This window comes from Oncorhynchus mykiss, chromosome 22 (genome assembly GCF_013265735.2).
Source record: "Oncorhynchus mykiss isolate Arlee chromosome 22, USDA_OmykA_1.1, whole genome shotgun sequence".
Lineage (NCBI taxonomy): Eukaryota > Metazoa > Chordata > Actinopteri > Salmoniformes > Salmonidae > Oncorhynchus > Oncorhynchus mykiss.
The window spans coordinates 11,776,834-11,793,703 of NC_048586.1; the positions used below are offsets into that span (position 1 = coordinate 11,776,834).

At 40.1% G+C, this 16,870-nt stretch overlaps 1 protein-coding gene across 1 annotated transcript in view; it reads right to left on the minus strand.

Annotated features, from left to right (window-relative positions):
* The window catches only part of tns1b (tensin 1b), a 304,662-nt gene extending 289,926 nt beyond the window's left edge, over window positions 1-14,736 (minus strand). The window contains exon 1 of the mRNA XM_036958729.1: window positions 14,351-14,736. Coding sequence (XP_036814624.1) covers window positions 14,351-14,452 — 102 coding nt within the window. The 5' untranslated portion in view covers window positions 14,453-14,736. The remainder of the gene's footprint in view (window positions 1-14,350) is intronic.
* Between the last annotated feature and the right edge of the window lie 2,134 nt (window positions 14,737-16,870).

Below are 16,870 nucleotides of genomic sequence, written 5' to 3' on the forward strand. Positions count from 1 at the left end.
CCTCCCAGGCCCACCCATGGCTACACCCCTGCGCAGTCATGTGAAATCGATAGATTAGGGCCTAATGAATTTATTTCAATTGACTGATTCCCTTACATGAACTGTAACTCAGTAAAAATCTTTGAAATTGTTGCATGCTGCATTTATATGCTTGTTCAGTATAGCTAGATAGCTACTCTACTGGTACATACATTTGACTGTAGGGTGTCAGCAAATATAATTAAAGTTTACACTACTCATTTATGGCAAAGAAACATATATGTTTCCCCTTTCATCTGTGTCTAGTGTCAGCATGTTACAGGCTAGGTATGGGTTCAGCCAGCATGGAACAAAAGGGGGAAGGGTCGTTCAAAACTCAGTTGTCATGTCAACACTACTGTCAGTGCTGCTGTGAATCACATCACGAAAGACATGCCAAACTTGAAATGTCATTCCCTTCATGGTGATGTATCCTGAAAAGGTAGACAAATGTAATATCCCCCTTTGCATGTTTGTATATTATTCTACACACTAGCTATTATTCTAATGAGCTCCGTCTCCAAACAAGACGTCTATCTTTCCCAAGTTTGGGAATCACAGTAGAGCACAGCACAGTAGAGTAGAGTTCAGTACCTGTAGAGCACAGTATAGAAAAGTAGTGTCAGGGGTGAAAGTAGATTTAATGTCTTTCCGGTATGGAACCTCCTATGAGTGCACGTGGGTGCATCCAAAAAGTGGCTGGGCCTAACAGGCCCGGCCATGGACGTTCTGTCATCCGAGGAGAGACATAAAATTGCCTCCCCCTCCCATACCTGCTAAACTAGAATAGTGTCCCGCAGGGGTCGGCAACAAGTTTGGCCTTGGGCAGAACAGAACATAATAGCAGTCCAATTCATGGGCCTACGCTACAAATTAAAAACCTTTTTTTTATCACATCTGGTTAGTAAGCTACATAATATGTTCAATGTCAGTAACATATCCTAATATTTTCAATTGGATTACACTGATAAAATAACCAATGTCTAATTAAATGTGTTTTTTATATCCCTTTGTGCGTTGATTGGGGAAAAACAGCGTGCAATCAAGAGAAACTTGTTGCTCTGAAAAAGTCTCAAAAGAAAGGTGGGTGATGAAAATCTAAGTTTCAGGGAAGAATGGACAGAGAAATAGGCATTCTTATCATATTTTTCTAATGTCAAACCAGAGTGTCTTATTTTCATCGAAACAGTCGCTGTTTGCAAATGAATAAATATTAGACATCCTTATGAATCTAAGCATGACACTTTCCACCCAGACAGAGCCTCAACCATTGCATAAGATTGCGTAAGCTTAAACTGCTGTCTACTTGTCTGTTGCGTAAACCCAACAACAGAAGTGTTTCCCTAAAATCTGCCTGGGTTTAAACATCTCTTTTCAGAAAGTGAAAAGTTCAATTAATAGGGACAGAATAGCAAAGTAAATTATTTGACTCCTCAAATATTGAAGGCTGCAGCTCAGATTTAGAATGTCATAGAGACTAATCAATATATCCCCATATGCATGAGAGGAATTTTTTGTGAGGAATGTATAACTTGTTTCTAGCATAAGGCATCACAGAGTAAAGCATTGTTATAGAACACTTTATATTATCTGGATCCTTTTTATTCATTTATTCAAAATATAAAGCTAACAATAGGTATCCATTTTGCCCTTTTCTTTAGCAAAGGGTAGGCTATGGCATACCCTCACTCAATTCAAGCCCTGGTTCTAACAAAACATACCAAGCCCTTCCCAGACATGGAGGTATTGTGGAGTGCATAGTGACAGGAGTGCATAGTGACAGTACTGGAGAATTTGGCTATACCGACAAATCTATGGATAGCATAATTGCGTGTGTCAAACAGGCAGGCCTACCACTTACAGGAAGAAATAGGCTCCAACAAAGCCCTCGTTGTGAGTGAAGTTGAATTAAAAACCAAGACAATTGTTGAAATGAATTACTTTCAGCACCATTGCTGTCCATCTCTTATTTGATTATGCAGCAGCTGCTCCAAAGCTGATGTCTGCCCGCTTGCCTTTTTAGTTGACTTTCTCCTGCACTCTCTCTTCTCATTAACAAGTTAATGATTTAAAAAGTGTCTGTCACATGACATTGTATTACATTTGGTCTCCAGTCTATGGGCTACAGAAAAAAACGTCTTGGTCAGTTTTGCTCGGAAAATGACATCCTCAGCAAACTGCCACTCTGGTGGCTGCCTAATCCTGCCTAATGGGGGCGGACCGGCCGTGGGGCCTAATCATAGAATTATATTTAGAATCTCTATTAATTCAATAGCATCTCTGTGGGCCTAGTCATAAAGATTTGTCATTTAACTTTTTAAATGTATTACATTTTATTGTGGCATAAACACAACCAGTAATGATGTTTTCGGGCTCTTTTATTAGGCTGCCCGCACACGTTCATCCACTGGCAAAATAAACTCAGCAAAAAAAGAAATGTCCTCTCACTGTCAACTGCATTTATTTTCAGCAAACTTATCATGTGTAAATATTTGTATGAACAAATTCAACAACTGAGACATAAACTGAACAAGTTTCACAGACATGTGACTAACAGAAAAGACGTGCTCAATGGGATTGAGATCCGGGCTCTTCTCTGGCCATGGCAGAACACTGACATCCCTGTCTTGCAGGAAATCACGCACAGAACGAGCAGTATGGCTGGTGGCATTGACATGCTGGAGGGTCATGTTAGGATGAGCCTGCAGGAAGGGTACCACATGAGGGAGGAGGATGTCTTCCCTGTAACGCACGGCGTTGAGATTGCCTGCAATGACAACAAGCTCAGTCCGATGATGCTGTGACACACTGCCCCAGACCATGACGGACCCTCCACCTCCAAATTGATCCCGCTCCATAGTACAGGCCTCGGTGTAACGTTCATTCCTTTGACAATAAACGCGAATCCGACCATCACCCCTGGTGAAACAAAACCGTGACTCGTCAGTGAAGAGCACTTTTTGCCAGTCCTGTCTGGTCCAGCGACGGTGGGTTTGTGCCCATAGGTGACGTGATGTCTGGTGAGGACCTGCCTTACAACAGGCCTACAATCCCTCAGTCCAGCCTCTCTCAGCCTATTGCGGACGGTCTGAGCACTGAGGAGGGATTGTGAGTTCCTGGTGTAACTCGGCAGTTATTGTTGCCATCCTGTACCTTTAAAAAATAGTTATCATTTACCACTGCGACCTGGCCAAGATAAAGCAAAGCAGTGCGACACAAACAACAACACAGAGTTACACATGGAATAAACACATGTAGAGTCAATAACACAATAGCAAAAGTCTACATACAGTGTGTGCAAATGGCGTAAGGAGGTAAGGCAATAAATAGGCTATAGTAGCGAAGTAATTACAATTTGGCAAATTAACACTGGAGTGATAGATGTGCATGATGATGATGTGTAAGTAGAAATACTGGTGTGCAAAAGAGCAAAAAAGTAAATAAAAACAATATGGGAATGAGGTAGGTAGTTGGATGGGCTATTTACAGATGGGCTGTGTACAGCTGCAGTGATCGGTAAGCTGCTCAGATAGCTGATGCTTAAAGTTAGTGAGAGAGATATAAGTCTCCAACTTCAGTGATTTTTGCAATTTGTTCCAGTTATTGGCAGCAGAGAACTGGAAGGAAAGGTGACCAAAGCAGGTGTTGGCTTTGGGGATGACCAGTAATATATACAGTGCCTTGCGAAAGTATTCGGCCCCCTTGAACTTTGCGACCTTTTGCCACATTTCAGGCTTCAAACATAAAGATATAAAACTGTATTTTTTTTTTTGAAGAATCAACAACAAGTGGGACACAATCATGAAGTGGAACGACATTTATTGGATATTTCAAACTTTTTTAACAAATCAAAAACTGAAAAATTGGGCGTGCAAAATTATTCAGCCCCTTTACTTTCAGTGCAGCAAACTCTCTCCAGAAGTTCAGTGAGGATCTCTGAATGATCCAATGTTGACCTAAATGACTAATGATGATAAATACAATCCACCTGTGTGTAATCAAGTCTCCGTATAAATGCACCTGCACTGTGATAGTCTCAGAGGTCCGTTAAAAGCGCAGAGAGCATCATGAAGAACAAGGAACACACCAGGCAGGTCCGAGATACTGTTGTGAAGAAGTTTAAAGCCGGATTTGGATACAAAAAGATTTCCCATACAAAAAAACATCCCAAGGAGCACTGTGCAAGCGATAATATTGAAATGGAAGGAGTATCAGACCACTGCAAATCTACCAAGACCTGGCCGTCCCTCTAAACTTTCAGCTCATACAAGGAGAAGACTGATCAGAGATGCAGCCAAGAGGCCCATGATCACTCTGGATGAACTGCAGAGATCTACAGCTGAGGTGGGAGACTCTGTCCATAGGACAACAATCAGTCGTATATTGCACAAATCTGGACTTTATGGAAGAGTGGCAAGAAGAAAGCCATTTCTTAAAGATATCCATAAAAAGTGTCGTTTAAAGTTTGCCACAAGCCACCTGGGAGACACACCAAACATGTGGAAGAAGGTGCTCTGGTCAGATGAAACCAAAATTGAACTTTTTGGCAACAATGCAAAACTTTATGTTTGGCCTAAAAGCAACACAGCTCATCACCCTGAACACACCATCCCCACTGTCAAACATGGTGGTGGCAGCATCATGGTTTGGGCCTGCTTTTCTTCAGGAGGGACAGGGAAGATGGTTAAAATTGATGGGAAGATGGATGGAGCCAAATTCAGGACCATTCTGGAAGAAAACCTGATGGAGTCTGCAAAAGACCTGAGACTGGGACGGAGATTTGTCTTCCAACAAGACAATGATCCAAAACATAAAGCAAAATCTACAATGGAATGGTTCAAAAATAAACATATCCAGGTGTTAGAATGGCCAAGTCAAAGTCCAGACCTGAATCCAATCGAGAATCTGTGGAAAGAACTGAAAACTGCTGTTCACAAATGCTCTCCATCCAACCTCACTGAGCTCGAGCTGTTTTGCAAGGAGGAATGGGAAAAAATGTCAGTCTCTCGATGTGCAAAACTGATAAAGACATACCCCAAGTGACTTACAGCTGTAATCGCAGCAAAAGGTGGAGCTACAAAGTATTAACTTAAGGGGGCTGAATAATTTTGCACGCCCAATTTTTCAGTTTTTGCTTTGTTAAAAAAGTTTGAAATATCCAATAAATGTCGTTCCACTTCATGATTGTGTCCCACTTGTTGTTGATTCTTCACAAAAAAATACAGTTTTATCTCTTTATGTTTGAAGCCTGAAATGTGGCAAAAGGTCGCAAAGTTCAAGGGGGCCGAATACTTTCGCAAGGCACTGTATATATACCTGCTGGAGCGTGTGCTACTGGTGGGTGTTGTTCTGGTGACCAGTGAGCTGAGATAAGGCGGAGCTTTACCTAGCAAATACTTATAGATGACCTGGAGCCAGGGGGTCTGGCGACGAATATGTAGCGAGGGCCAGCCGACTAGAGCATACAGGTCACAGTGGTGGGTGGTATATGGGGCTTTGGAGACAAAACGGATGGCACTGTGATAGACTGCATCCAGTTTGCTGAGTAGAGTGTTGGACGCTAGTGATGCTAGTTGGGCGGGCGGGTGTGGGCAGCGATCGGTTGAAAAGCATGCATTTAGTTTTACTAGCGTTCAAGAGCAGTTGGCGGCCACGGAAGGAGTGTGTATGGCATTGAAGCTCGTTTGGAGGTTTGTTAACACAGTGTCCAAAGAAGGGCCAGATGTATACAGAATGGTGTCGTCTGCGTAGAGGTGGATCAAGGAATCACCCGCAGCAAGAGAGACATCGTTGATATATACAGAGAAAAGTATCGGCCCAAGAATTGAACCCTGTGGTACATCCATAGAGACTGCCAGAGTTCTGGACAACTGGGCCTCCGATTTAACACACTGAACTCTGAGAAGTAGTTGGTGAAACAGGCAAGGCAGTCATTTGAGAAACCAAGGCTGTTGAGTCTGCCGATAAGAATACGGTGATTGACAGAGTCGAAAGCCTTGGCCAGGTCGATGAAGACGGCTGCACAGTACTGTCTTTTATCAATGATATTATGATATTGTTTAGTACCTTGAGCGTGGCTGAGGTGCACCCGTGACCAGCTCGGAAACCGGATTGCACAGCGGAGAAGGTACGGTGGGATTCAACATTTTCAGTGATCTGTTTGTTAACTTGGCTTTCGAAGACTTTAGAAAGGCAGGTTAGGATGGATATATATACCTGTCCCACAGGTGTGATGTTCGGATGTACCTTTCCTGTGCAGGTATTGTTACACGTGGTCTGCCACTGCGAGGATGATCAGCTGTCCATCCTGTCTCCCTGTAGCACTGTCTTAGGCGTCTCACAGTACGGACATGCCAAAGGCATGTTCACGCAGATGACCAGGGACACTGGGCATCTTTCTTTTGGTGTTTTTCAGAGTCAGTAGAAATGACTCTTTAGTGTGCTAAGTTTTCATAACTGTGACCTTAATTGCCTACCGTCTGTCAGCTATTAGTGTCTTAACGACCATTCCACAGGTGCATGTTCATTAATTGTTTATGGTTCATTGAACAAGCATGGGAGACAGTGTTTAAACCCTTTACAATGAAGATCTATTGAAGTTATTTGGAATTTTACGAATGATCTCTGAAACACAGGGTCCTGAAAAAGAGGCATTTATTTTTTTGCTGAGTTTATTTCCAGTCTCAACAGTGGTGATTGGAAAGAGACATCTGTTACACAAAATACCAAAAAGTGTAATGACATTATGCAATTGCATTAATGCCTCCACTGCATAGCGCAGGCTATCCCACTCGTTTTTAAGTCCATTCGCTAATTGTTCATGCCTCTGACATGCGGTAATGATACATAGTGGTGTAATAGCCAACAGTTTTCTTGACATTTTGTTTTCATTATTGTGATAGGCTCATATTTTACAGGTACTGCATACCCCCTCTACTTATTTTGCCTGGAAGCCGTACCGGACCGTACCACCTTACTTTCACCCCTGAGCTGAGTATAGTTCAGTACAGTGCAGCATAGTACAGTATAGAAAAGTAGAGTATAGTGTAGTCCAGTAGCGTAAAGTTGAGTATATTACATTATACTGTACTCTACTCATGTGTGCTCTACTGTACTGTACTGAACTATACTCTACTTTTCTTTACTCTACTGTCCTGAACTCCACTCTACTTTCATTTACTTTTCTTTACTCTGCTGTACTTTACTGTACTGTGTTGTACTGTGGTCTACTGCAACTGTGGTTTGTGACTACTATAATTTTCCATTGTGGCCAATTCAATTGCAGTCATTCTTTTACAGATTTTTCGGTCACTCTATTATCAATTTGGCACGTTTTAATCACTTAATACTTCATAATTCATAAACAAAATTGTTATCAGTAAAAACACTATACCTAATTGGTAGGTTTACCTTTACTTATTACTTATTACTTAACTTTCATTATTCTCCCTCCTTCCTTCTTTCATGAGGTAGATAAATTAGATAAATTAGAAACGATATGTGGGTTTTGGAAACAGAATGAAAAGACACTAGGCAATATTTCTTAAACTTACAGAAGGCAAATGATTTCTGCACAACTAAATATAAACATTGATATTTGTTGGCAGGGGCCTTACTTCAACACTATTGTGTTATGATGTATTTATTTCTCTAATACCTATTAAGATATTTTCTAGTAAAAATAATGTATTATCCCTTTTCCATCTCTATGACCAGAAATCAAAGCATTTGCTTTCATTGGAATGGAAGATGGTTGAAAAACATATCTATGCCTTAATGCCCCGAAAATATAGACTCTTACACAGCAAATTCCTCAGTGTTAAATTAACACTGAAAGTGTGGACCTGTATAGACACAGTGTTGAATTAACACACGGCTGAGTGTAAAGCTTTATTTGCATATATCCCAAAGTGCCTTTTTTAATATATATATATTTTATAGAATTTTAAAACATACAATCTACCTGCAGTGAAACCGCTCAACATTTACGTTATATCACAGTGTTGTAATATTAGAATGCACAAGGTGCAATTTTGGAATTGGGTAGTGCATCGTCAGTTCCTCTTGTCATGTTAGTCATTGCATACTGTGCATTCAGAAAGTATTCAGAACCCTTGACTTTTTCCAGATTTTGTCACAGCCTTATTCTAAAATGGATTTTTTTTAAATTCCCCCTTCATCAATCTACACACAATAACCCATAATGACAAAGCAAAAAAATATTTTTTAGAAATGTATAAAAACAAACAAACCGATATATCACATATACATAAGAATTCAGACCCTTTACTCAGTACTTTGTTGAAACACTTTTGGCAGCGATTAAAGCATTGAGTCTTCTTGGGTCTGACGCTACAAGCTTGGCACTAGACGTCGACCGATTAATCGGAATGGCCGATTAATTAGGGCCGATTTCAAGTTTTCATAACAATCGGAAATCGGTATTTTTGGACATCGATTTGGCCAATTTTGTTTTTACACCTTTATTAAATCTTTATTTAACTAGACAAGTCAGTTAAGAACACATTCTTATTTTCAATGACGGCCTAGGAACAGTGGGTTAACTTCCTCGTTCAGAGGCAGAACGACAGATTTTTACCTTGTCAGCTCGGGGGATTCAATCTTGCAACCTTACAGTTAACTAGTCCAATGCTCTAACCACCTGATTGCACTCCACGAGGAGACTGCCTGTTACGCGAATGCAGTAAGCCAAGGTAAGTTGCTAGCTAGCATTAAACTTATCTTATAAAAAACAATCAATCAATCAATCATAATCACTAGTTAACTACACATGGTTGATGATATTACTAGTTTATCTAGCGTGTCCTGCATTGCATATAATCGATGCGGTGCGTATCGTTACTCCAATGTGTACATAAACATCAATGCCTTTCTTAAAATCAATACACAGAAGTATATATTTTTAAACCTGCATATTTAGCGAAAAGAAATCCAGGTTAGCAGGCAATATTAACCAGGTGAAATTGTGTCACTTCTCTTGCGTTCATTGCACGCAGAGTCAGTGTATATGCAACAGTTTGGGCCGCCTAATTTGCCAGAATTTTACGTAATTATGACATAACATTGAAGGTTGTGCAATATAACAGGAATATTTAGACTTATGGATGACACACATTAGATAAAATACGGAACGGTTCCGTATTTCACTGAAAGAATAAACGTCTTGTTTTCGAGATGATAGTTTCCGTATTCGGCCATATTAATGACCTAAGGCTCGTATTTCTGTGTGTTATCATGTTATAACTAAGTGTATTATTTGATAGAGCAGTCTGACTGAGCGAAGGTAGGCAGCAGCAGGCTCATAAGCATTCATTCAAACAGCACTTTCGTGAATTTGCCAGCAGCTTTTTATGACTTCAAGCCTATCGACTCCCGAGATTAGGCTGGTGTAACCGATGTGAAATGGCTAGCTAGTTAGCGGGTTGCGCACTAATAGCGTTTCAAACGTCACTCGCTCTGAGAATAGGAGTGGTTGTTCCCCTTGCTCTGCATGGGTAACGCTGCTTCGAGGGTGGCTGTTGTCGTTGTGTTCCTGGTTCGAGCCCATGCAGGAGCGAGGAGAGGGACGGAAGCTATACTGTTACACTGGCAATACTAAAGTGCCAATAAGAACATCCAATAGTCAAAGGTTAATGAAATACAAATGGTATAAAGAGAAATAGTCCTATAATTCCTATAATAACTACAACCTAAAACTTCTTACCTGGGAATATTGAAGACTCATGTTAAAAGTAACCTCCAGCTTTCATATGTTCTCATGTTCTGAGCAAGGAACTTAAACGTTAGCTTTCTTACATGGCACATATTGCACTTTTATTTTATTTTCCAACACTTTGTTTTTGCATTATTTAAACCAAATTGAACATGTTTCATTATTTATTTGAGGCTAAATTGATTTTATTGATGTATTATATTTTTTTTAAATAAGTGTTCATTCAGTATTGTTTGTAAATGTCATTATTACAAATCTATTTTTTTTTTAAAATCGGCCGATTAATCGATATCGGCTTTTTTTGGTCCTCCAATAATCGGTATCGGTATCGGCATTGAAAAATCCTAATCAGTCGACCTCTACTTGGCACACCTGTATTTGGGGAGTTTCTCCCATTCTTCTCTGCAGATCCTCTCAAGCTCTGTCAGGTTGGATGGGGAGCATTGCTGCACAGCTATTTTCAGGTCTCTCCAGAGATGTTCAATCCGGTTCAAGTCCGGGCTATGGCTGGGCCACTCAAGGACATTCAGACACTTGTCCCGAAGCCACTCCTGGGTGGTCTTGGCTGTGTGCTTAGGGTCGTTGTCCTGTTGTAAGGTGGACCTTCGCCCCAGTCTGAGATCCTGAGTGCTCTGGAGTAGGTTTTCATTAAGGATCTCCCTGTACTTTACTCCGTTAATCTTTTCCTTGATGGTCTCCCAGACCCTGTCGCTGAAAAACATCCCTACAGCATGACGCTGCCACCACTATGCTTCACCGTAGGGATGGTGCCAGGTTTCCTCCAGACGTGACAATTGGCATTCAGGCCAAAGAGTTCAATATTGGTTTCATCAGACCAGCTCATCTTGTTTCTTATGGTCTGAGAGTCCTTTAGGGACCTTTTGGCAAACTCCAAGCAGACATTTTTTGGTACCCTTCCCCAGATCTGTGCCTTGACATAATCCTGTCTCGGAGCTCTATGGACAATTCCTTTGAACTCATGGCTTGGTTTTTGCTCTGACATGCACTGTCAACTGTGGGACATCACATTGACAGGTGTGTGCCTTTCCAAATCATGTCCAATCAATTGAATTTACCAAAGGTGGACTCCACAATCAAATTGAAGAAACACCTCAAGGATGATCAATGGAAACAAGATACACCTGAGCTAAATTTTGAGTCTCATAGCAAAGGGTCTGAATATTGATGTAAACGTATTTCTGTTTTTGTTTTTTTGTAAATTTGCTAACATTTCTAAAAACCTGTTTTCGCTTTGCCATCATGGGGTATGTGTGTAGATTTATTTTTTTTAAGTTAGCAATTTTAGAACAAGGCTGTAATGTAACAAAATGTGGAAAAAGTCAAGGTGTCTGAATACTTTAAGAATGCACTGTGCCTTAGAAAGCTATCTATAGCTTGTCAGAAATGTCCAGAACAACTCACACAAGTCAGCTATTTAGCCCATAGATATTGTTGTAATTTTTGTGTCACTCAAATACCACATGAATAAACATTAGACATGGCAAAATGTATAGAATTGCAGGAAATAAGCTTTAAACCTGCTAAATTCTCTCCAACAACAAGAGAGGTGTGAACAGTTTGTCATAAACAGTGCTTGTGCCCATAGAAATACACTACATGACCAAAAGTATGTGGACAGCAGCTCGTCGAACATCTCATTTCAAAATCATGGGCAATTATATGAAGTTCGTCCCCCCTTTGTTGCTATAACAGCCTCCACTCTTAGTGTTGGGGTGGCAGGGTAGCCTGAGCACTGGACTGGTAACCGGAAGGTTGCAAGTTCAAATCCCCGAGCTGACAAGGTACAAATCTGTCGTTCTGCCCCTGAACAGGCAGTTAACCCACTCTTCCTAGGCCGTCATTGAAAATAAGAATTTGTTTTTAACTGACTTGCCTAGTTAAATAAAGGTAAAATAAATAAATAAAATAAACCTAGAACAGATTCATTTTACGCGCTACGGTCTTCAGCACTCGGCGGCCCCGTTCTGTGAACTTTTGTGGCCTATCTCTTCCATAACAATTCACTCTGTATGTGTTGAATTAACACTCATTGGTTTAAAATAACCCCAGGGTTGGTGTTAATTACCAGAGTAGAAGCAAAACTAAGCCCATCATTATTATATTTCCCAGCATGCTCTATTGCAGTTGATCTTAATGAATTGTTTCGATATGTATGTTTTTGGATTGATCAATTAATCTTATGCTTCTCAAATATAAATTACATACATTTTCTAAATTAATCCCATATGTTACTTGGACTTACTGCACCCGTTACTAAAATGGTTGTTCCAGTTTAGATGCTTCAGGTAGTTTCATATTGCAACGTCCCAACTTTGGCAGTTATGATAAATACAGGTTGTGGGTGAATACATTGTTGAAGGTTGTATATCCACACTATATCCACACTGAATTTCTATAGGAATTATACATCTCTTTGAAAGCCGGCATAATTTGAAAGATTCCATGTCTAACCCTACACGTGGGGTTGTTTGAATTTCCCAAACATTAGTTAATTTAAACATCAATTGGGTTTTCATTCGCTTTTATGCTGGATTGACCAAGCAGCTGGGTATTTTTATATGTAATCCATAGGTTATTTTCAGGATGTGTGTCTTATTAGGGGCATGGCATTTAGGGGCATGGCATTTATTTTTGGCCACCCGTGAGAGTAAATATCATTCCTGGTGATCATGTGAAATTTTTCTTAAATATTACTGCAAATTACATATTCTAATACAAAAATATTAAAAGGCCTTAACAGTCTTTTTAATTCTTCTGTAAAATAGCCTTTTGAGTGACTGAAATATCAGTTCTGTTTTTGGGCGATAGAAGTGTTAACTTTATTTATTTTACTTTTTCTCTCAGGTCAAGATACCAGGAAGTTTGGAAAGACAGGCCAAGTGGGTGGGAAGCTCATATTCATGAGCTTGCCTTGAGTGGCAGCTCTGAATCGCCTACGTCAAGAAACTTGAATGGAGTGAACAGTGCTGCAGTGAAATCCTCTCACACAAAGAAACTCAAACATTGAAATTGCATCAATGATGTCAATTTTATTATACATCTCCCGTTTGGCATGTATTTTGGAATGCGGTTTACAACAGCACCGACGGATGTGTTGACATGACAACAGCGTCAGAGTTTTGAACGACCATTCCCCCCTTTTGTTCCATGCTGGCTGAACACCTACCTAGCCTGTAACTAGCAAATACCAGACACAGATGAAAGGGGAAACATATAAGTATCTTTGCCATAGATGAATAGTGTAAACTTTAATTATTTTTGCTGACAGCCTACAGTCAAATTTTGGCACCAGTAGAGTAGCTATCCAGCAATTTATATCACACCTCACGGCAAACACGCCTTCTCCGATGTTGATTACAAGGCGGTACGTATTTTAATTATGTAAGAGAATATCATGTTACCATTGTCTTGACTGCCTGTCTAGAGACAATAATATTTCAGAACAGCATAGCCATAGACCAATTGACTACAAAGTAACCTGACAAATCAAGTTTAGACCATATTATTGTCTAGCCTACTGTAGTAATTGCCCTGAACTTTAGTCACAGTTACTATCCGGCTACCACCCAGTCCTGAACCTTAGAGACTGCTGCCCTATGTACATAGTCAATGGCCACTTTAATAATGTGCACATATTGTTTTACCCACTTCATATGTAATATACTGTATTCTAGTCAAGGGTCATCCTTAATAACTACTGCTGTACACACCTTTTCTATTAACATACTGCCTATAATGTTTATAGACACCATTATATACATATACATGAGCTGCTCTTTATTTTTTTACTTTAGTTTATTTAGTAAATATTTTCCTTTACTCTTGTTTTCTTAAAACCGTATTGTTGGTTAAGGGCTTGTAAGTAATTTCACGTAAGGTCTACAACTGTTGTATTCGGCGCATGTGACAAATACAAATTGATTTGAATTGACATTGATGTTATAGACTCTGACATTGCTCATCCTAACATTGCTTAATACATTTATTTTTAATTTGGGGATTTGTGTGTATTGTTTTGTATTATTAGGTATTACTGCACTGTTGGAGCAAGAAACACAAGCATTTCGCTGCAACTGCGATAACGTCTGCAAAATATGTGTACATGATTTTATTTGGTTACTTTCTAGTCAATTGATCTATGCTGTTCTGAAATTGATTTAGCAAAATCTCTATGTGTTGATGTGATATATTTGAAACTTTTTGAACAGATTAGCTAGAATGAATGAGTCTTTGATGAATATACGAATTTGGTCATTTAACATAATTTGTTCAACTTGCATCACAGGCATGACATGTTTAATTTCATTTTAAATAATTCTGGTTGCAAGTTCACGAAGACATGTCATGTTTGGTCACCTTGTATTGTGTCAATGAAGGCGTTATTACTCTTTAGGCTTAATCTGTAGGCGACTATCACTCGATGTGTGGCTTGAACAGCTGTCACGCTGCCGCAGGTAGACAGACACATGCAGAACCCCGCCTGCTTCGTTAAATGCATTGTCAAGTTCATAACGTGCAATTTTCTTTCCCTGCTATAGTTTAGAAACTCACACGTTCATTATGGGAATGGGTCCTTACCTTGTTCAAAAGTCTCTTATCCTCTTTATTTTTCTCATGTTGGCCAAGAGGCATTTGCAGGAAGTCGTCTTCACAACAGATGAAACTCACCGTGCATCCCATCCAGGCAAAATCAGATCAGAGTCTCGTGGACCCATTCAAAAACGTGATATTTCAGAGCTATGCGTTCCAATCTGGATAGTGAATTCTCTCTCGCGGACACTTTAAACTACTCCCGCATGTAAAAAAAAAAATCATTAAAAAAATAAAAAACAGTTGCTGTGCTCTTGCCCCCAAATGACGAAACAAGTCAAACTGGGCGCAATATCGCTAGCACTTCTATAAAACATATAAACAAGTCATCATTTCGATGGGCTGTCTCTGAATTTCTCAATTCATGTCTTGCACCAAACTTTGATCCCGTTTTCCACTAATAGTAGGAAGAGGCAGGATATTTTAGTCAAGTGAAAAAAAGGAAACACGACTCTTGAGCACTGGGTAGTAGTTTATTTGAATGGCTAAGCTACAGATAGACAGACAGACAGACAGACAGACAGATAGACAGCACTGTAACAAATTGCTGTACATTTACAGCAAAATGTATAAAGTTAGCTACTGTAATTCTGTATTACAGTAATGTACAGAGAAATGTATTATGGGGGGCTCAATGGCATTCAGCTACACTGCTGTAATTGTACAATATACAGTAAAGTACTGTATTACCTGTTTTGCTGTTTTTTTTTTTTTACAGCAGCATACTGTGAATTATGGTGCATTGTCGGAAAATGAAATAATCACCCGGCACATTAACATATTGAGGCTATATTTGTTGCACCCATCAGTGAGAATGCTGTACCCCACAGAATACACTACCGTAATCTTATTTTTGTATATTTGTCCTGTAAATTTACAAAAACGTACTATCTACTGTGCTGCCAGAAATTTGCTGTAATTCGGTACCACCTCAGAATACAGTACCATAATGTGTTTTTGGAAATCTAAAAACCTTTTTCTTTAAACTTACAGTATTTTACTGGCTACCGTGCTGCCAGTAATTTACTGTGATTCAGTACCGCCCTCACAGAATATAGCACCATACTGTAATATTGGAGCACCAAAAACCTTTTGTGGGTGCATGGTATTGTTGTGGCTCATTAACACATTTTGCATCATCCCTTGTAAGAGGCTATACTTGTTGCACCCGTTATTGAGAGTGCTGTACCAATTTAAGTGTTATGTGGTAGTAGTTCCCTAACAATTAAATGTATATACGGTATAGATAAGAGTGGTAGTAAGTCTCAAGCCTTTAATGGTTAAGTGTTTAGCCATGTCCTTTTGGTCTGTTTTGCCCTGTAGTCACTGACAGTTTTGAAGCCTTTGTTAAGACCTCTACAAGTGCAAGTGATATAAAACCCCAACTATTCTTAAACATGCTGTAATATACAAATACTTAGCAGCCAACCTGCGTGCACTAATTCCATGTAATTACAGTAAAACAACAACGATTACAGCAAAATAACAACAATTACAGTAGTATTTACTTTCTTACAATATAGTAGGCTAATTTTACAGTCTTGTAATGTGTCGTTGCTCTGCATTTTACAGCAACTTATAGTAAGCTGGTGGCAAGTTTCTGTAAATATTAAAGTAACATACTATGCACTAGCCAGAGATGGGCAGAGATATAAAACATAGAAAAGGTATCTTGTTACCAATACAGGATACATTGAAGACCAATGTTAACTGCAACAACATTCTCAGAAATGTTTTACTTGCTCTGACTGTGATGTGTCACAAGGCCGCCGGGCCGGACGGAATACAAGGGTGTGTTCTCAAAGCATGAGCAGATCAGCTGGCAGGTGTCTTCACAGACATGTTCACAGACTTGTCCCAGTCTGTAATCCCAACATGTTACAAACTGACCACCATTGTCCCTGTTCCCAAGAGCTCCAAGGTAACCTAAATGACTATCGCCTTGTAGCACTCACATTTGTAATTATGAAGTGCTTTGAAAGGCTAGTCATGACACACATCAACACCATCATCACAGACACCTTTGACCCACTCCAATTCGCATACTGGCCCAACAGATCCACAGAGGATGCAGTCTCAATTGCACTTCACACTGCCCTCTCCCACCTGAACAAGAGGGGAAATAACCATGTGAGAATGCTGTTCATAGACCAGCTCAGTGTTCAACACCATAGTCCCCTCCAAGCTCATCACCAAGCTAGGGACCCTGGGATAGAAACTCTCCCTCTGCAATTGGATGCTGGACTTCTTGACAGGTCGGACCCAGCTGGTGAGGGCAGGCAACAACACCTCCGCCACGCTGACCCTCAACACGGGGGCCCCTCAGGGTTGTGTGTACTCCCTGTTCACCCACGACTGTGTGGCCACACACGACTCCAACACCATCATCAAGTTTGCTGACGACACGACGGTGGTAGGCCTGATCACCGGCAGCGATGAGTCAGCCTACTAAGAGGAGGTCAGAGACTTAGCAGTGTGATGCCAGGACAACAACCTCTCCCTCAACGA